At 43.0% G+C, this 20,829-nt stretch overlaps 1 protein-coding gene across 1 annotated transcript; it reads right to left on the bottom strand.

Annotated features, from left to right (window-relative positions):
- Window positions 1-386: 386 nt before the first annotated feature.
- On the bottom strand, window positions 387-20,611 carry ACTR2 (actin related protein 2). The gene is made up of 9 exons (XM_072333799.1): window positions 20,447-20,611; window positions 17,030-17,140; window positions 11,927-12,142; window positions 8,322-8,394; window positions 6,865-7,001; window positions 6,021-6,170; window positions 5,222-5,367; window positions 4,655-4,787; window positions 387-3,465 (listed from the first exon to the last, which is right to left on the bottom strand). The coding sequence occupies exons 1-9, from the start codon at window positions 20,492-20,494 to the stop codon at window positions 3,295-3,297; spliced, it is 1,185 nt and encodes a 394-aa protein (XP_072189900.1). The 5' UTR covers window positions 20,495-20,611; the 3' UTR covers window positions 387-3,294.
- Between the last annotated feature and the right edge of the window lie 218 nt (window positions 20,612-20,829).

Below are 20,829 nucleotides of genomic sequence, written 5' to 3'. Positions count from 1 at the left end.
TTCCACAGCAGAATGCCATTATGTGGCTACCACATATAGCCAGGGTCACTGAAATCAATCAGGCATAGAGCTTGAACGAGGCAAGACTCCTCTCCAAGGCTACATATTAATATAAATATATATATTCATACACACACACACACACACATATATTTATATACACATTAATTTAAACAAACTTGGATAGAAGGAGGGAAATCTTGGCTAGGGAATGGAGATGGGCTGCTTTTCTCACTCCGTGACAGCAATCAATAGGAAACATGCTACTCTGTCACATCAGTTTCCCTCAGCATAAGCAGCTGGTGATAGTTTCACGATGAAAGTTACGTTAGAAAAAAGCCTGACAAAAACTGTGATTTCCCAAAGGAAACAAAGCAAACGTCATCTACTTTGAAAAAAGATCTGATTTTATTTTGATGTTGCAAAGACCTGTCCATTTAAATAGATGTTTATTTCCATTCACGGTCTCAACCAGTGCTGCGTGTTAACATGCTGTTCAGAGCTGTATAAAAAAGCCATTTGTGTTACATAGGTTTAACGTCCTAAAACACTGCGGGAGGGGTTTGAAGCGGCTTAACATTAAAAATAGGATAGTCCCAAAAAACTTACAACTGATGCAGCATCTTCTAGGCTAATTTTATAGGAGCTGAAGCACGTTGCAGATATAACCAGTTATTTGGGCCATAAAACCATTAAAACCAGATTACTTTCATATAGAGCTTCAGTAGCGAAGCTGTCGGCTGAGAGAACAAGGGAACAAACACACGCTCCTGTGCGCTAACACATACACAGAGAGACACACTGAGCCCAACTGGAACACCCCATTCAGTGTGTGGATATCGTATTCATTCTTCTGAATTCAGGATGGCCGTAATTTAATCTGCTTTGTCTTTCCTCTCCCCACCCCAAATAAATACATTGTCTCCATGAAATCCTAAGACAGCGCATAATCCACTGGCATTTCTTTCTAACGGTGCTGTGAAGTTCTGTTGTGAAAGGGCCAAATGCCAAAGCCTTCATTCAAGATGATAGGCACACACCCAACCAAAGGCGATGAAGAGAGGAGAACGTGGTTTAGCAAAGGGGTTTTTGGGTCAAGGTGTGGATTTGTACAACTGACCACGTGGCAGATTGTCATTCAAAAAAAAAAGGGGGTTTTGAGTCATTCTTTGGTTTATTTACACGATTCTCAACGCTGTCCAGAAAGCCCAGAGACACGAGAAACCAGAACTCGAAAGCAAGCGCACGGCATTCTTAAATCTCGTGTGTTAAATGTTCAGAAGACTACAGGAATTCAGAATACCCCTTACATTCATGTCCCCAAAAATCTACTAACTGCATAAGTGCATGCACTGAGGCATGGCCGGCATGCCTGTAAATTCATATTGTTCAAGTTAAGAGTAAATATAGCTGCAAAAACCCCACCCACCTATAATTAAATGGTCATTACTAGCAATACTATAGCATCTGTCTTGTTTAAGAAATGCAGACGCGGTCTCTGCCCGTTTGGCTCCCTTGGCCAAAAGGAAGCTGTCTGCTCGATTTAGAAAGAAAGCAACTTTTAAGAATCCAAGGGAGTTTAATATTTCCACGTTCCAGGGGTCGATTATTCATGTAAAGATGTAGACAAATGGCAAGTGTATGAAAGCACATCTCGTACATTCCAAGGTTTGGGAGTCAAAAGCAGCTCTTAACTTCCTCACGTTTAAACGTTACGGTAGGCTTGGAAAACGAAGTAAGAAGTGACGTAATATTTCCATGAAGAACAAAGTAGAACTAAATCTAACTGGCATTCGTATGCGAGCAGTTTTTTTGCTATGCTTTGTGTAAGGCAGATTTTATTGTGCTGATAGTTACCAGTCTGCTAGGGGGAAAGAAAATACAGGCAACTCTACTCGGAGAAGATGGCTGATAATTACTAGTGACAACTTCTAGTTTTCAGTACAACTCTGCTTTAATGTACTTTCTGGAAACAGCATTTTCGTCATTGGTTTTCACTTCCTTCCCCATCCCACCTAAAGTATCCAAAAAATCAGAATGAGTTGCGGATATTTACCAACCAACATCTCCTCTTTCAATGCTATTTTTAACTAGAACAAACACGGGTCATTCTTTATAACCTACTGCCAGTGGTTGTTTATAAACATCTGCTTGCTGCAATAAACACTGGTCATTGAAATATTCATTCGCAATAACTACTTGGCACTAGGTTAATAGACTTGTAAAGTTTAATACAAGTGCTTCTGATGTACATACAAGCACTTAAAACATTTTAAAACTTAGTTTGGGGAGTTTGAATATCTTTAATTACAGTTTTCACAAGCATTTCTGAAAGTATTAAATCTCTTTAGAAGTTCCGAGGCTCCTCTCTCAGCACATCTAAATCAGTTTCTCAACGGTTACAGAACAGCTAACGCGACATTCTTGCTCCCTATGCTGAGATAACACGGTACCAAAACGTAGCTACAAAAAGAGGCATTTTTGGTCGGACTGACCTCCAGCTGTCCCTTAACAGAAAAGCAACGCAGCTCAACCCTGTCTCCTCCCTCCAAAGGAAAAAAGAAAAAAGAAAGACATCTAAGGCCACAAATTTACTTTTGCCAGAATATCCGGTGTTCCCTGGTTTGTGGCAGCTGTGTACATGCCCGCTTAGAGAAATACAGTATGGAAGCCCCACCACCTCTAAGGATTCTGATACGCCGCCTCAGAATCCAGCTTTAGGCAGCAGGGCATACAGAACCGCATTACATCAACTAAGTGTGTTAAAGCCATTCCAGCTAGTTGAACTAGTTTCTAACTATGCTTAATCAAAATTCCTTATTGCAGGAAAGGGGGGGGGGGGGGGAAAAAAAGTCTTAATGTAGAGAGAGGCAAAAAGATGCAAAGATAACCACCACAATGACCCAATAGCAAAAGCTCCCTTAAAGGTTTTCTTATGCTAAAAAAGGCACACAACCCCTTGTGAACTAGAGACAAAAGCTAGCAGTACTACAGCAATAAACCCAGAAGAAAAAGCCTACCAGAATTACCCAATTGCCTACTGGGAAGGAACAATGAAGTAGACAGGCTGCTCTTGCTCTGTTTTGTTTGCGGGGAAGTGGTCAAATTTAATAGTCAAATTTAGCCACATTAAGAAACATTTAACAAAAGCCACCCCAAGAAACCAGAACAAAACCTGACCTTTGGGTCAAAGGCCACAGACAGGCCTTTCCATAGCATGTAGCTGAGTGAGTTCAGAGATTGGCAATGAAAGAAAAAAAAAGCTTTAGCCGTGATGGGAACAAGCTTTGGGGTTTATCGAACAGTCACACCAAGCTTCTCCAGCACACGCACTCCCTTTTCTTGGTATTCTTGTCGGGTCATCCAGAAGTTGTCTTTGTCTTTCATGATGTCTGCTAGAACTGCGCCACCCAAAAACACCATGTGCTTTCGGCGAGGGGGATCTTCGATTCGGATCTTAAATTTCTGAGGAAAAAAAAAACAATACAACAAAACTGGTACTTGGATTCTCAGAGCAAGGTCCACTCAAATGAAACTGCGCTTTCGGCTGCAACAAGGAAACACAAGTTGCCTAAGTGTGAGAAACACAACCAAAATGCAATGCTGGCACAAGGCGCCTTGTGTGAGCTTCCAACTCGCACAACCGAAGTAAAATAACTACTTTGCACTGGAAATTAGAGAGGGCTATTGACGCGTCCCCAAAATTATACCTTCCGTGTATCCACAAAAAGCCCAGAAGACAGAATAGAAAAGTAAAGACCATAGTTTTGCATTTGATGAACACGGAAGAAGAGTTGAACGCTTGCTAAGCTTTGTTGGCTAAAACGATCACAAGTTTATCGGATCACAAAACATTTTACAATTATACCAAATCTGAGGAGGGCTGATGGAACGGCTTCTAAATTTATACAACCTAAACCAGCTTATCTAATTCATATTCTTCATTATTTGATGCCCGAGCTCCAACTGCAAGAGCAAAAATGAGCACAGTCAAAGCTACGTGTGATTCTGTGATTCTATTCTGCGCGACTGAGTCATTCTAAATAGCTGTAAGAGATCTTCACAGAACGCTGTACTCAAAGCTGAGGAAGTTCAATTCAGTTCAACGTTAGAAACTTCACTCTGAGAAATTCCTCCCATAAATATCTCCTTTTGGAACAGCACACTGCATTGTTACTAGATAGAAGGCGATGCTACCTCCATCATGTGTTTGGCTTTTGTCTGCAGGTGAACAAGGAATATTATTCCACCTGAAGAACTCCAACCTTAAACTTTTCCTATGTAGAGCACGAGCCCAAGCTTTCAAAGACAGAAATAATTTTTGCTCAGTGATGGTTTTCCAAAGCACAAAAACTCACTAGCACCCTTCATTCTACATCAGAGTTGTACGCTAACATTTAACCGCATGTTTTATGCTCAAACTAACCCAAGACTTCAGGAATGACCCTCTATCAGCGTGACCAGAAGGCAGCTTTATTGCATATGTATGCAAAAGTCAGCACAAGACTGTGAAGAACTGGGATGCACCAAGCTTTCCAGGCTTCATGGAAGGTGATCCACAGCTTCAGTCATTTCTGACTACTTGGTTCCCTCTAGTGGGGATTCAGGATAAACCTCCACCCCACACAAACACAGCAGTGACTCAAGAACTTACTGAGAGTTTTTCCACATCTCCTTTCAGAACTCGTTCCAGGTAGAGCTGTTTAAGTTCTCTCTCCAGTCGTGAAGGCAGCCCAGGGTACATAGTGGACCCTCCAGACAACACAATGTGCTTATAGAATTCAGACCTAAGCAAGAGAACAATGTTTTTAGTGTGCTACATAACTTCTGACAGGACGAGTAAGGACCTGTATATACAGGGAAGTAAATACAAACCTATGAAACTGCCATCACACAAACACAAAAACAACTTTTGCCCAAGTCTGGCACATTTTCTCGTGCTTTTTCAGACATCCCAGAAAGCAGCAATTAAAAAGGAAGAGACACAAAAGAAACCCCACAATTCCAAGATTTAATCCCTGCTTATTCGTACAAAATAGTAACGTTTTCAGATGACGCATTAAGCTTCAAAAAGACATCTGAGACTGACCCCCAGTTCCAGTATGTATCTTCACACAGCTGTGCACATAGCGGTGACTAAAGCAAAAAGATGTTCTTCTCTTGGAAAGCAGCCTCTGTGCTACAGTTCACTGTCAGAGTGCAGGATTAAGTGTCCTCTTACCTGGTATCAATGTCAGCAGCCTGGATGGTGTTGAACAGCAGTTCAGCCACACCAACCCCCTCCACATTGATTAAGTGAGGCTGGAAGAGTGCCTCTGGTGCCTCAAACCGTTCTCCACCGACTTTGATAATCCTGCCATCGGGGAGCTAGTGAAGAGAAAGCACCATTCAGCAGGCTGCTTTTAGCCACTTAGGTTCAGAGAGCAGGAGGAATTGACTTACATTGTTACTTTGTGTTTTAAAGCAGGAAATTGTTGCTTATTGTCACCACTGCAAGAAGTCGGTACTACTGAAAGAAGACACTCATTCTTCAATGGCTTTGCAATTTACTTACAGAGATCAAGAGCCAGATATATTGATACTGAAGTACCAAAGCTACCCTGCAATACACATCTTAATCTTGATTTTAAAGACAAACTTGTGTCAAGAAAAACACTATTCTGAAAGCCCTTTCTTCTCATGTGCTATTACAGCAAGTTTCCTAAGAGCAAGTTTTCCTCTGCTCTTACCAGTTACCAGTCACAAATGTATCACAGCTAGAGGGATGAAGCTGAAATAATCGGACACGCTTTCCGCTTTTTCTACAAGTTTCTGTGCTGCGGTATTCAAATTTCAAGCATCTATAGTTACAGAATGAGCTTTTCAAGTTTTCCCAGAACCAAGAAATGTGATTCCACACACTTCTATGTCTGGGATGTGAGCTACTGCCAAGAAAAACTTATAAGGAATCAAAGCTAAACGCTACCTGATTTTAGACCTAATACGTTTTAGGTCAAGAAAATGTGTCTCAAAACACTCACCGTGTACGATTCAACTAGTACTGTAGTCTCTAAGGCCAGTTTCTGCTCCTGCTCGATGTTGTATCCCACGTAACACAGCTTTTCCTTGATCATGCGAACAGTCTCGAAATCAGCAGAGTGGTTGAAAGCATACCCTCGCAGTAAGAGGAGCTACAGTGAACGGATCAGATGAGCAATGGATGTGAGAAACAGTACAGATCTCCTTTCCCCCCCCCAGTGTGCACAGTCAAAAACTTGTCAAGTTTGCCTGGCTTTTCTAACTGCAACCTCAGTATTAAGTCAAATCTGTAACTATCCATTATTATAAGAAAAAGGAAAAGAAAACAGATAGGTTGGAAATTTTCCTAACAGTTTCCAGTATAATTGTTACAGAAGTGAAAGATGACCAAAATAATTCTTGTATCAATATTTTGGATTCAAAAATCCTAAGGTTTACATACTTCTAAAAGCAAATAATCTATAAAACAGCCTTATTTAATAATCAGGTAAGAATCATTACGTTATTTTCCACACTAAAAAAGATGCAAGAATACAGTCTTGCTTTTATTTTACCTATGAGGAAAGCCAAACTTGAGGTTTTCCTTCCCAAATACAAAATGAAATCCCTCTCCTTCTTAGACTGCTACTAGGAAAGTGAGTACAGTCTGAATAATATCAATGCTATCACATGATTCAGATGAGGAAACATAATACAGAGGGGCTAAAGCAATACAGAGAATAGTGGCATCATTAACATACAACTAATCAATGGGAGGTGTTTAGCAATCTCTAAACCAATGGGTTTTAACTCGAACCAGCGTGCCACAGCCATCGGCCTCAGCTTCAAAGACTCTTTCCAGCTCACCTTTATGAGGTACCTGGTGATATCCCTCCCAGCAATATCTAACCGTCTGGTGAGATGAGGGAGAGAGAAACCTTCATAAACTGGGCAAATATGAGTCACACCATCTCCAGAGTCCACAACAACACCAGTCAACAGACCTAAAAAGAACAGAACGGGGGAGGAAGTACAACTGTTATTAGCACCTCCATGAATAGAGCAGATTGGTTTTATCACTGTAATCATAAGCTCGCTGCTATCCTAAAAGAACACCGTAACCGTAACCTTAAAATTCAGTTATTTCCATTCACCTAGATTGCAAGCCTAAGATTTTCACAGAAAACAAATGCCTGTATCTACACACGTTAAAATGGATTACCCTCACTCTTGCCTAGGTGCTTAAATCTCCACCATTCGCCATTGTTTCCAGTGTTTTGACATGTTAAACTGCACTCTAATTAAAGAGAATAACTAAGATCATTAAATGTTTGTTGGGTTATAAAGTCCTCAGCAGATCCAGTTATGTATGTGCGACATGATCTTAACTGCTCCCATATGAAGAAGCGTAGAGGTATTCACGCCACAGGTTTCTCTTGTTAGAATGACTATTAGGACTTGTCCACGATGCTTTCTTCTTGAGTACCAACCAATGCTTTCATATAATAGAAAATATCTGTTCCTCAACAGCTCCAAGTTGTTTTATGTTTTGTTGTTTGGAGTAACTGAGCAATACGCAGTAAAATGAAACCTGCCGTAACTGTAAATGTAAGACTGTACAGCAGACAGATAGACTTGTAACGAACCAAACAAAAAACAACCATAAAGGGGGGAAAAAGTGATAAGCAAATAAAACTCCCTTGAGTCCCTCCCTTGAACTTTTAATCTTGGGTGCAGAAGCTATGATGAGATGTTAACACGTAAGGGTACTTCTTGCCACACAATGGTTAGGTACACCAAGCCACCAGTAAACAGATGTAAGAAGTCGTGTTGTCAGAACCCATGTGCCTGAGTACCCTAGATCGTTGATGGATGGTATCCACAGTGGCAGAATTTCTATTGAATTCAGTGAATCTGTAATTTTCTTCTTAAGCTGGCAGTTATTTATTCTTGTTTATAGAATCAGCATGTTCTTGGATTGAGAACACTGCAAAATCACCTCATCAACTGCTTGAAATTCATTTGTGGTGATAAATCTTTCCTTGATTGGAAAACCAAAAGCATGTCATTCAGACCTGGAAAGATGCTATAAGGACTGCACCTCCAAACAATGAGCTTTGATAAGCTGGGTTGTACAAGTATGTCTGCTAAACGTGCACACAAAGATAACTATCCATAACCCCAAAAATAAAAAGCAAACCTTTAAGACAGATCTGAGCTTGCTTATAGCAGTACTGAAGTCGACCCAAGCCTCATTAATACTATACTGGAGCTCTACCTTAGCAACACATAAATCAAACATATTTTAAGTTATCTTTGCCTACCTTGAGCATACAAAGTAAGGACAGCCTGAATGGCTACATACACTCCAGAAAACTGGTATGTCTCAAACATAACCTGTAAGATAAAGGCAAAAATTAATGTCCAAGACCATCCTTAAATGAAGTGTCATAAATGTTTGAATCATGTCATTCTGTATTTTTGCTGATCAAACACTTCCCAAGAAATTTCATCACAAACATTAAAAACCCATTTTGCTTTATTGCTTTACGGCAGTAATTAGCACCGTCAGTTTTACAGCTTACCTGTCCATTCATGTGAGATGAGTCATCTCAAGGACCTCAAACATTTCACATCCACTCAGCAACAAAAACTGAATACTCACAAGAAACCTATATGCCAATTCCTGCCATTTTACCAAGCCATTTGCTAAAGCACCTACCGAGTGGGAGGCACAGACTTGCAAGGCCGGCCAGCTACTTCATTATTTAAATGTGACTTGGAAACTAACCATTTGTTAAAGCTGCACATTCTGACTCTAATGAGGTTCAGATTTTTTCTTCTTCATATCAGGGTCACCAGTCTTCGTACAACCGGAGATTGTCAAATACAGAGCGAACAAACACCTACTCATATTGGTCTAGAACCAGCGCAGTATCACAGATTGTTCTCTGCATTTGGACCTTCTTCCTTCCTTTGAAGTGCAAGAAATGACAAACTTCTAGAATTAGCTTCAGTGCAAACCTTGCTACAATGGAAGGAGTGCATCTAGAACGACTCCATTACTACTTACAGAACAATCATAGAATCACAGAATGGCCTGGGTTGAAAAGGACCACAGTGATCATTCAGTTTCATCCCCCTGCTGTGTGCAGTGTTGCCCATCCACCAGACCAGGCTGCCCAGAGCCACATCCAGCCTGGCCTTGAATGCCTGCAGGGATGGGGCATCCACAGCCTCCCTGGGCAACCTGTTCCAGTGCGTCACCACTCTCTGAGTGAGAAAAAAGCAAGGTAGGTTTGGGGAACAGCTCTTATTAAAACATGAAAGTTAACTGCCCATCTCATAGACTAGGCTCCCGTAAGCACTGAAACTAGTTGCAGTGAAGGAATGGCTTAAAAGTCAAGGATGTCCAGTTTATAGGATCTTGTCCTCTTTCTAAACACAAAGAAGGCCAAGTAACCAAGTAATGCACAGCAGCTTCCTCCTCCAAATGCTTTACCATGAAAAAAAAAAGAGATGAACTCTGATCACTCCAGCACAAAGTTCTGTTTTTGCTCTTCTGCAGCCTCCCAAGCACTTCTGCCACTTCCAGGATTAGAAAGTGATTAAATCCTAAGCACTCCCCCAGTTCAAGTAAAAGATATCTTAAAGATCTTAAAGGAAAAGAAAAAAAATGCTGATGCCTGACAATTTCAAAACTGTGTACTATTTAAAGACCCTCCCTTGCGAAGTCAAGTTTATTATTCCACAGCTATATTGAGCACGTAGCAAAATCCCTGGGAAGACAGATGCTCCCTTTCTAAGAACATCTGAAGTGAGCACACAGCATGACAGGGGCTCGAAAAACGCAGAGGGGGGTGATGGCAGAGCACCTTGCCACGAGAAGAGCTTGCTTTGCATCTTTACAACCCCCCATCTGAACTGCAAAAACCTACTGAAGCTCACACGTGGAGGCCTGGGGTTTGCTGTTCATTCTTTCAAGACATCTGCGCCTGTTCTCTTTGACTAGGAAAACACCTCATCACAGGATGACTATGTTAAAAAACATAAGATGTAAATACATCCCAAGAAGATTTTCCTTCTAGTGACAGCTGCTGTTGGATTAGCTAGTGATGCTCTAATAGAATCCAGGGAGGAAGAACTAAGAATTGGGATAAGGAGATAAAGAAAACTAGACTGGAACTGGGAGAAGTGTCAGCGCTAGAGTGTCTCTCTAACGCTACATGACACGCCATGAAAGTCAAACTGCTCCTAAGGGTATTTCAGAATGAGAACACAGCAAGCAACTGGAGACAAGCAGCAACCATTACCTTAAAATGAATAGCAATCTGTGTCTCCTGCATGCTACAAAAGAAACAGCGCTTTGAAAGTATGTATGTTACAATGTATATGTCATGTGGACTGCTATTACTATGTAGCTGTGTTTGATAGAGAAATGCAGTGAGGAAAAACAATGAATGGAAGTAGAATCAAGTACAGCTCAGGTAATTATCTACCACCTTGACATGGTCCAAGCTTCTTCTTTTGAAATACTATTACTGCGATGCATCACAAAATATAGAGGCATTTACTACAGGCTTTGGGAAAATATTAATTCAATTCCCTGCTTCATTCTGGTGTAGCCTCCCTGAAAAAGAAGAGTCTGCATCAAAAATGGCAGACAGAACAGTGTAAATTAAATCTTCCCAGTCCTCGTAATGCTATGATCCATTAAGGATATTAATAGAGACAGTGAACTCCTGTTTGGCTCAAGTTTGAGTTTATGAAAATGGATTCTGGTTCTCCTTAATCCTCTGAATCGTGGTTAAGTACCTGCAGTCTCTGGAGTGGTTTTAAAAAGCACATGGGGCAATACAAATGTTTTCTCAGACTTCAGAAGCTATAGGAGGCTTCTCAGTTTATAGTATAAAATTACTCAGCACCAGAATAACTAAAACCCAGCCTGGTGCACTTAGCAGGAAAACAGAAACAAGGACACCATTGTAGACAGCTGGAAAGCAATGCAGCCTCAGCAGGAAATTCAGCCATTCCTACTATATGGAGGCAACCCAGAATAGGCCACTATGTTCATCACACCACAGCTGACTGATACACAGCAGATAGCATTGCTAACGTCGAGTTACACAGCACTGAGATAATGGGCCACTAATGGCTAGAAATGCTGGAAAACTTGCAATTTTCAAAATTTCAAACCCCAAAATGTGTAGTTTGATTAATCCTTATGTTTTTCCACCTCTGGTTTATTTAGCAAGACACTGAAAGAAAAGATTACTGCAAAAACACCCACGGTCACATAGCAGAAAACATTACTACAGCTGCGACAACTAATGGTTTTTAAAGGAAAGTTAGCAGGTCATGATCAAATCAAGTTCTTATTCCTCCAACCAACTGAATTCAGAGGTAGCTTAGGTTGTCCTGGGCAGCACAGGATCCAAGAACCCAGCTTTCCTTCTAAGAAGGCTTTCACTAACAATCCCTGGGGTGTTAAGCAAAGATCAATGAACTGGTTGTCATCACACCTTTGTCTCAGCTGCTTCCAACAACACTGCTCCATCTGGTAAGCATCAGCTTGTTCAAGCATCAGTCTCTTCCAAAATGTTACTGCCTTGCAGAAGTTCAAGTCATTTAAATTAATTCATAGTCATCCGATACCTAGTAATCAAAATATCTTAGACACCTGGAGAAAAACGTGCATTTCTAACCCCATTTTGTTAGTGAAATGGCTTGAGACGCCCAGTCTGCTTCTAACATTTGGATAAGAGGGACTGTTTGAATGTGGCCACAGCAGCCTTTATAAGCATGGCTGATGGCACATTGTGCTCAGAACTGCCTTGCCTCAGGCAGCTTATGGGTATTCCAAGGAAATCCAGGCTTTTTATCCATACTTCAACAACTGCACATCTTAACTCCTACCAGAGGGACGTACCTCCACGATCTTCTCTCTGTTTTTAGTTGGGTTCATGGGAGGTTCTGTAAGCAGTATTTTACAATTTTTTGTGTCAATGTTAAGTTTCTCTGGTCCAAATGTGTAATCCCAGAGGTGCTTCATATCATCCCAGTTCCGAACGATGCCGTTCTCCATTGGATAATTAACCTCCAGCATTGAACGTAATTCACTTGCTTCATCTCCAACCATGAGATCCTGTAAAATGTTAACATAGAAGTATGTCAGTTGTTGCAAAGTCCTCTAAAGAACAAAATCCTCCAACAACGACAGCAAGCTGTGCTAACCCACATCTATCTGCGCTTTCAAACAATGCCCACATTTCAGAACTGCTTTCAGGAGCTTAGAAGACGATATATCCCATGCAATATTGAAATTGGGCTGTTATCCATCCCAATCCTTCCCCCTTTCCAATTAACTCCAGACACACCAACAAGCCCCACTAAAGCTTGATACTGCCAAGGCTTTTGTAAGTGTAGATGTTTCTCCACTGACACCTCCAAAGTTCTGTCATCAGATTTCAAAAGGCTGAGATACAGAACAGCATGTAAGGATAGTAGGTGGACTGCTGAATATTTTCGCTGCACAATGCCAGGAAAGGAATATTGAGTGGTCCATTAGCAAACAGAACAGTAGCAACAGCAAATAAGTGCTTAGAAGTTCCACACTATACCTTCAAAGTACCTGTGCTTTACACGTTGCCTATGCCAGTAGGGTGTGAAGAGACATCTAAATGTAAAACGTACCCTGGTCTGTTCCATGCTGAAAGTCCCAAGCCAAAAACCACGGCAACGCATCCTTACACAAACACAGCCAACAAATGCAATTTGTACAATCATTTTCCATTAATTAAGCAATCTGTTTCTTAAAGTTAGTTATGCAGTTACGCAAACACTGCCCATTCAAATTAGTAGCACTGTATCTTCTCCTTTCCCATGTACTTCCCAGAGGAAGTATGCACAATATAACACGGTTGTTTGTTCCCTGCTGTATCTCATGTTTTCCTAAAGAAGCCTTAACTGATCTGCTCACACCTAGCCTCTAAGAACACGTTTCTAGAGCACTGCTGTACAGAAGATAGAAGTCAAGGCTCTACCTTCTTAAAACCAAAGGTAGTTCAGTGGAAGCATGCTGCTACAACTCCCCTCCACACCAGGTTACACCATCAGAAACCCCACGGGTGAGAGGAATCAGCAGTGTTTTATTGTGTGCTGCTTTTGGAGGCTTTGTGCTCCTGGACAGGACATGGCCCAGGAAAAGCCAGTATTCAAACACACAATCAAGTCACACCAAACTTCTGCGTCCTGTTAACAAAACAAAGCTGAAGGGCAGAAGCATTCATTGTTCTCCAGGGCACACAAACAACCAACACTCACACTGGGTGGAGGAAGGCAGCACATACAGCGTCACTGTCCTGACATTCAATGTTACCATCACTCTGGGACTCAATATTTGCCTAACTGGAAACTGAATCTTTTTTCAAGCCGTTGGTCTGTAACGTTATGTAAAATAATTTCCACTGTTGGAGATACTGAGCTCACACTGTTCTTAAAGTACTATTCTTGCACCTTGCAAAACCACAGGTTATGTCATACTTAATACGTACAATAGTCTCATCAATTAGTTGCTAGTAAACCAAAGCAATGAAAAACATCCAAAGTAAGTATGTTTTCAATGGCAAAATGTAAGGCAAGACAGAACAATGAATAGCAGAAAACAGCAGAAGAGCTCTAGGTCCCACCAAGCACAAACAGGAAACAAGCAGCACGAGGCACCCCCACTTACCATTTTTTTGTTATTCTACTTCAACCGGTCAAAAAAGGTGAAGAAAAGGTAGAAGCAAGAAAGTCAGAAAAAGCCTAAATGAAATTCTCCAGTTATTTGAAGTACACAGTAGAAATAAGCTGCAAATAGATGCACGAGAGGCTGGAAAATATCCAGGTTAGTATCGTTAGGGCCAAGCTAACATCCTTGGGATTTTAGCATAAATGTCCCTATTTAAAGCTACCGCAACAAGTCACTGGCACGTCGTGTTTGTGCACCTTATGTTGCAAACAAAACCTGTCCCTTTCTAGTAGGATTCTGTGCGTAACTGTTCTGTAACACTGGAATTTCACCCCGAGCAATGTGCTCATCTGAACTAGATGAGACTCTGCAGAAAAGGATCGATTACAGCTAGCTCTGGCTAATGCTCCGTTTAGATTGCTTTAAGTGTTCTGCCTTAAATACTCAGGAATTCAAAGCAATAATGTAAAAGTATTCGTCTATCAGGAGACTTAACTGTTCAGATATCTTGGAACTAAAGTTCTTCACAATAGCAAGGAATGGATGTAGGAAGATAGGAGAATTAAAGCAGCTGGGAAGTATCCTCAAGTACAAAGTGCACACGTGCAAAAACTGTCTGAAATTACACTACGGTCATTTTCATGACTGCTGAGATTCTTTCTCCTTCAATTAAATCTACATGTAACTTGTCAAAAGCCATGAAGGTAACCATCAGCACTATTAAGGCAAATCTACCTATCGTGTGAATTGTGTCAGAGGAAAAGTATACGCAATTTGTGGCAGCTGCTTTAGCACAGGCAGTACCAAAGACTGGTCAAAGCACGGCCCCCAACCTCACCTCAAATCCAGAGGAAGATCAGCTCCACGCTGCCTTTGGCAGGAACTGAGTACAACTGTAAGACATGGACTATGGCTCCATAGGTCCCTGAGTCTCAAATGCCCTAATATCCTGTCTTGATTGGACACAGATGCACAATGATCCTGCCTTCCTTTCCTAAGGTCCAGAAAGAAAACATGGGACAAAGCAACTTCACATTGGTAACTCAGTAGATGGATGATAACCACTGTTCTGATCAACTCTGAGATTCAGAACTGCACAGGAACGACAGCTTGTCTGAATACTTCTCAAAAGTTAAACTGATAATCTCCTTGCCACTTCCCTTACCCAGTTTTAAGCTTATGACATAAGAACCTGCGGTGAATGGATAGAATTAATTTTGGCATAAAACTCAACTGCTGAAATACATTCCAGTTAAGAAATCTGCAAGCAACTCACAAAGGAAAACGGCACACACACCCAACAAGTCAACCCACTGCATTATCCCACGGGGATATTCAAAGTATCTGTGGCATAGATTTCTTGATGCAATGTTTTCTTAAGGTAAGGAGCTATTATAGGCAGATGCTCTAAAACAGCTAGGAAGAAATCAGGACACAATTTACACTCTCTAAAACAGACACATATAATCCACGCTTTGGTGTAAGACGGGCAATAGAAACAGAATTATAATTTCAGGGGTCTTTTGCATCTCTCTCCTAACAATTACTTGCTGGTACTTCCCATCCTTCTAGTTCAACACTGACATCTATCAGGATATTAAACTAAGTTATCAGATAATCATGACACCAGAAGCGGCAGGACAGGCTAGATCAGATCAGTTGGAAAGAAAACACGACTTCATCGATATGATTTCATGCTAGAGAATTTCTTCTTGTACTTTAAGACTTGTTAATCAGTTCGTAACTTTCATAAAGCTTTACTACTTTACCAGGACCTGCTTGAATAAATGTTTACACTAAGTTAAAGCAGATACCCGAAGAAACGCCTTTACCCAAGTCCTGGCAGAGAAAGATGCTTTCTCTCTACTTAAAAATAATAATAATAAACCAACACCCTCCTAGCTATTGTGAAGGGGAAAGGTCTTCGTCCTTTCAAGCAGATTGTGTGGCTGACACAAGGCAAGGAGTGCTATAAAACATAAAATGCAGCTTGGGAAGGTGTGTTGTCTTTCATCCTCTTGCCTCACCAGGACTGCCTCCTGCTGACAGTACTGCCTTCATACAGGCACCAGAAGTCACAGAACCACAGGATCACAGAACGGCTTGGGTTGGAAGGGACTGTCAAGACCATCCAGTTCCAACCCCCTGCCATGGGCAGGGTTAGTCAGATAAATCAAGTTCTCCTTGTCACTCCTAGGAGTCTGAAAACAAGGAACAAGGCTTCACAGATACATGTATTTTCCCCTTTTATTACGCTACTACTCAGAAGCAACGGGGAAAGCAACACTGAAAACCTGTACATTGAGGTTCTACTCGACCTTCACTGGCTGAAATGGGGGTTTCTACAGTTCTGCATGCACTTCTGCTTCTCTTTCAAGTTCCTGCTTCTGCCTTGCCCTCAAACTAGCTTTCACAATTGTGTTAAGGGGCAGTCAGAATTTACCTGACAAAGAAATCCCACTTTATCAGCTAAATCTGCTCTCTAAAGTAGCTCCACACACTACTGCAGCACATTAGGGCCAGCACAAGAATGTGTGGCTAGAAGCAAGACAAGAGGCTGTGACCACAGCAGGGCCAAGACATTTACTAGAGCCTCAACTGCAGAAGCAATTACTAACAGTTGAAGCATTGCTCTGTAACTACAAAAGAAAGTGAGAAATGACAGCCCCCACAGGACTTCTGAAGAAGATTTGGGATCGGTGTTTCCCCCCACCAACCCACACCCAGAATAACACGCCAAGATGTAGTTCAAATACAGCTTCCCACTCTCTAACTGATGGTCCAGTATCACACATCTACCTACAATAAAACAAAAACAAAGCCAACAGAAACTCAAACACAGCCGACCTGAACACGTCTCATACGATGTCATGGATGATAAACTGTGATCAGAAAGCAAAGAGTACCAAATAGACCTTGAATTTTCAGAAGCTCTTTAGCATCGTCACATCATCTTGAAGTACAGCTTGGTGATAAATATCAACCCCTCCTGTTCAATTTCTGCCTTCTAATGTTGACAGCACTTACATATTAGCATTTCAAGCCCCTTTTTGCCCAGAACTACTTGTGCTCTATCTGCTGTCTCCTCAATGTAGCTGAAGGCATCTGTGGAGCTTTGGAGCACCCTTCTTGATTTCCTTGTAGTACACGGCAGGGTAAAAATCCAGCATGGAAATTAATCAAGAGATACAGAAATGGCATAAAGAAGAATACAGAAACAAGCATTTGCAAACACTGCATATGTCCAAAGATACCCTAAATATTATTTATCTGTTAGAAAAGAATAATGTAAAGAATTACCTTGATTTCAATGTTTCCCACTTTAGCAGTTGATCTTATAATAGGTCTTCCAACCAAAGCTGGAAATATGTGCTCCGGAAAATTTGAGCCTGCATAGCCACATTTCACAAACTGAAAAGAAGAAATAATTTCATTAGAGCACGTAGGACTTTCTTTTACCGACAGTCGTTTGTTTGGGAGTAAAAATGATGTAAAATGAGTTTGCAGTAAAACGTACAGGACACAAACGAAGTCCCAACTAGTGGCAGCTCATACCAAGCAGGACATTCTGAACGTGTTTGTTCCTCAAATCCATACAAAGGGAAGTTTCACAGTGCCAGCTCCAAAGATACAGAATACGTGCTAAGAAAGCATTAAGGACTAACAGCACACAAAAAAAAACCTGTCTGTGATGATGTACAGCTCTAACATGAAAAGTCACTTTCTGTTGCTCTACGTTATTCATCTGTGAGGAATGTTTCGATCTAGTTATGGAAAGGTGCAAGAAACATTCCAGTTAAATCTGGGCTACTAGGAGTGAAGAGGGAATTCTTAGCTTTTTTTGTGCCCCTCGTTTCTTTCCCTGGCTCAGAATTTGCTCTCCACAAAGGCAGAGCTGTTCTGAATACCACAACTACCACGTATAACATTCATTTCACTCATTCTGTTGCAATCTATGTTCTCTGTAAAGGCAGCTACTTACCGACTCTTGCTGACATTAGGACAAAGAGTACCGGGGAGTTACACAGATCTTATCTGTGTATTCAAGAATGCACAGCTGCTATGATAAGCAAAGGGCCACATTTTTGGACCATACTACCTGAACATGCCAGGAGGCTTTACCAGATATTTTACACCACAGGAAACATTCGAGACATTCTGAAGGACTGAGCTGAGTGTAAACAGAGGTTTACAGACTCTTAAAAAAAACCATTCCTTTTAACAGCTTAGTGCTCGCAGAGCACTACACAAGTTTATTGCTACAGCATTCTGGCACACAGGAAAACTGAACTAGAAAATGCTGAGCTACAAAGATACTATTCTAAGTTCTGACTCTCTCAGCTGTAAAGGTAACTTTCAGTCCCTAAGTTAAGCCCTAAGGCCTTGACACACCTTGCTGGGTCATTGCACAACAGTAGGATACTGGCAATTCACAAATCTGATAGCTTAGCCATTCACCGTCTCCTCCCTCAATCTCACTCATTTTATTTTGCATAGAATAACTCCGTCTCTCTCTTTCAGGTTAGAACCAAGAATCTGTAAGGATGACCTTTTTTTTACAATCTCTGGTACGTGGGTAACCAAACAGAAGGGGCAAGTTTTTCATTCCACTTTTCTCCCCTTCAAATCCATTTTGTTTCCCCCGGCCACATGAATCATCAGTGAGCACTGAAGGCAGCCCTGTAGCCAGTATCTACCCCCGGCTCCTTCTCCCCTGGTGGGAGATGCTGAGTGTCCTCAGGGTAGCACTGTCCCCACCACCATGGTGAGCACTCAGCTGGGAGGCTGGTGATGAAGAGCTCTGCGATCCCTTCTCTGTGCAGCCCTTGGAACAATGATTTCAGTCCAACGCTCAGTGTACACCACGGCTCAAACACTGAAAACAACACTCGATGTATTTATACGCATCTTGGCAAGGAAGCCAAAGTTCACCATCATTCATTTTCGCAAGTGCCTGCTACACATGCAAAATGCTTTAAGAGCAGCTATTTCATTTGCCTGTCCGTATGACCATTTTACCATATATAGTTTCTTCTCCATTGCACTGTGGTTTGCACGGACTCTTTCACTTCCTACTGAGTCATCAAGCAGCGAGAACTTGAACGTATAAGTGTTCTTTCGAACTAAAGAATGAGGAAGCTCCCAGACGTCACGTGACAGGCTTTAAAATGCACACAGTCCTATTCTTATCAGGGAGCGGTGTTTGATTCCTTCAGTCGATGCAATTCTCAAACAAAACCCCTAAATACTATTAGAGAAACGTTACAGGCCACTCAGTGACTTTCTGCTTGTCCTACAGCAGAACATCCACACTCCTGCAGTCAAGATGCCATTGCCTGCCTCCATTCTGCACTACGTGTTGCAAGAACTTCCTTCTAGTCACCTCTTCCTCAAAGCAGCATCCAGGCAAGTTGAAAGTTAAAGCTGCAGCTGAGTTTTCTGGTCTCTGTTTTTATGCAGTATTTCTGGCACCTGACTAGAAATTCAATTTCACGCATTAGTTATGACATATCACAGTGTATCAGAAACCCTTTGGATATAAAGCAGGTCACACATGAAAATAGTTACCGTGAAAAATACCGCTTTGACAAAGTAGGGCTAATTTGACAGATTCAATTCCCAGCTGAAGTTTCAAACACCTTCTGATGCCAAGAACAACATTTTCTTCCGGTTTAATTCTCCTAAATTGACCTACATATTTCAAGCTGACTGATCTAACAGTCAGTGTCCTGATATCTCTTCTTGCACAGCGCTGACTCTGCAGGCAGGATACCTGCAAACACGCACTGTTCCGCTCGGAGGTAAATGCAATCTAAACCAGCAGAAGCTGAAGTGACACTGGCCCCTCCTCCGGGCCCCTAAGAGCAGCACAAAGGCACCTTACCCCGTTACTTACACCCAGCTGGTACAGCACTGCAGCCAAGTGCCCTATCGCTCGCTGCTGCACTGCCACCAGGAGGGCAGCACTGAAGGATGGAGAGTGTTCCTGGGATATGTGCCTCTTGGGCCAAGCCTGACAAGTAGAGCATTAAGCACTGAAAAGGGGAGGGGAAAAAAGGAGTGTTTGGGGGGGGAATGCCTTCTTTTTCTAAGCGGTACTGCTGGAAGCGCCCTGCTGACCCTCAGCCCTATTCAACATCGTTTTCCCTAGAAGGGGGAAACACGAGAAGGCAGCGGGGCGGTCAGCACAGCGCTGTCAGATCCCCGCTCTCCTCGCTTCAAAAGCTGACAGCACGCTCCGCAATTCAGGAGGCCGAATCCTTAACAACGCCATCCTTTGTCTCAGCTATTCTGTCCTTGGCTTTGAACGGCTTCTCTTTATCCTAAACGCTTTATATATATATAAAAAATACACGTACATCTATCATGATTATTTCTCGGCGGGAGGCACACAGGACACACCGCTGCCCCTCATCGAGGCTCCGCCGCCTCCGCGATGCTCTCAGCCGCTTCCTGCCTCCACGCTACCGGGCGGACGACGAATCTCCGCCGTGTTCGCGCCCGGGCAGGGAGGTGGCAGCGAGGCCGGAGGGAACGCAGCCGTTCATCTCAGCGCCGCCCCCGCTCCGCCCGCGGCCCATTCATTCCCGGCCGCCTCCCCGTGGCGCAGGCCCCGCCGCTGGGCCGCACAGGGCGCGGCGGGCAGACCGGGCGTGCCGGCAGGAAGCCGACCCGGGGGAATCGCTTTTCTCCCTCCCACCGACCCGCGGGACTCACCCCGGTGCCGTTGTCGCACACCACCACCTTTCTGCCCAGCGTGTCCATCCCTCCTCCGCCGCCGCCCGACCGACCGCCCGACCGACCGTCGCACCGTCACCTCACGACGCCGCCGCCGGGCCGCGCGCCCGCCCTGCCGCCCGCCCTGCCGCGCGCGCACGCCGGAAGCCGTCAGCGCCCCGCAGCCAGCCAATCGGAGCGGCACGGGAGCCCCTTCGCCCCGCCCACCGCCGTTGCCATGGTGCCGGCGAGGTCCGCTCGGGGAGGGCCGGGCCGTGTCGCCCCGCGACCCCTCGCGGAGTCGGAGGGTGGCTGAGGTTGGAAAGGGCTTCTGGACAGCATCCAGCCCGCCCTCCGGCTCCCCTACAGAGCCCTGCCCGGCG

The sequence above is a fragment of the Excalfactoria chinensis genome, chromosome 3 (assembly GCF_039878825.1).
Source record: "Excalfactoria chinensis isolate bCotChi1 chromosome 3, bCotChi1.hap2, whole genome shotgun sequence".
Classification (NCBI taxonomy): domain Eukaryota; kingdom Metazoa; phylum Chordata; class Aves; order Galliformes; family Phasianidae; genus Excalfactoria; species Excalfactoria chinensis.
This window is presented reverse-complemented; position numbering and strand designations above follow the sequence as displayed.

What these genes read in the sequence shown, in the direction of transcription:
- ACTR2 (XM_072333799.1), bottom strand. Translation starts at nt 20,494, where the DNA reads ATGGACACGCTGGGCAGAAAGGTGGTGGTGTGCGACAACGGCACCGGG. An exon ending in CCTTACTTTGTATGCTCAAG is followed by an intron (nt 7,002 to 8,321) that starts GTAGGCAAAGAT and finishes TGTTCTTTTTAG; the next exon opens with GTCTGTTGACTGGTGTTGTT. An exon ending in TACTAGTTGAATCGTACACG is followed by an intron (nt 5,368 to 6,020) that starts GTGAGTGTTTTG and finishes TCTCTTCACTAG; the next exon opens with CTCCCCGATGGCAGGATTAT.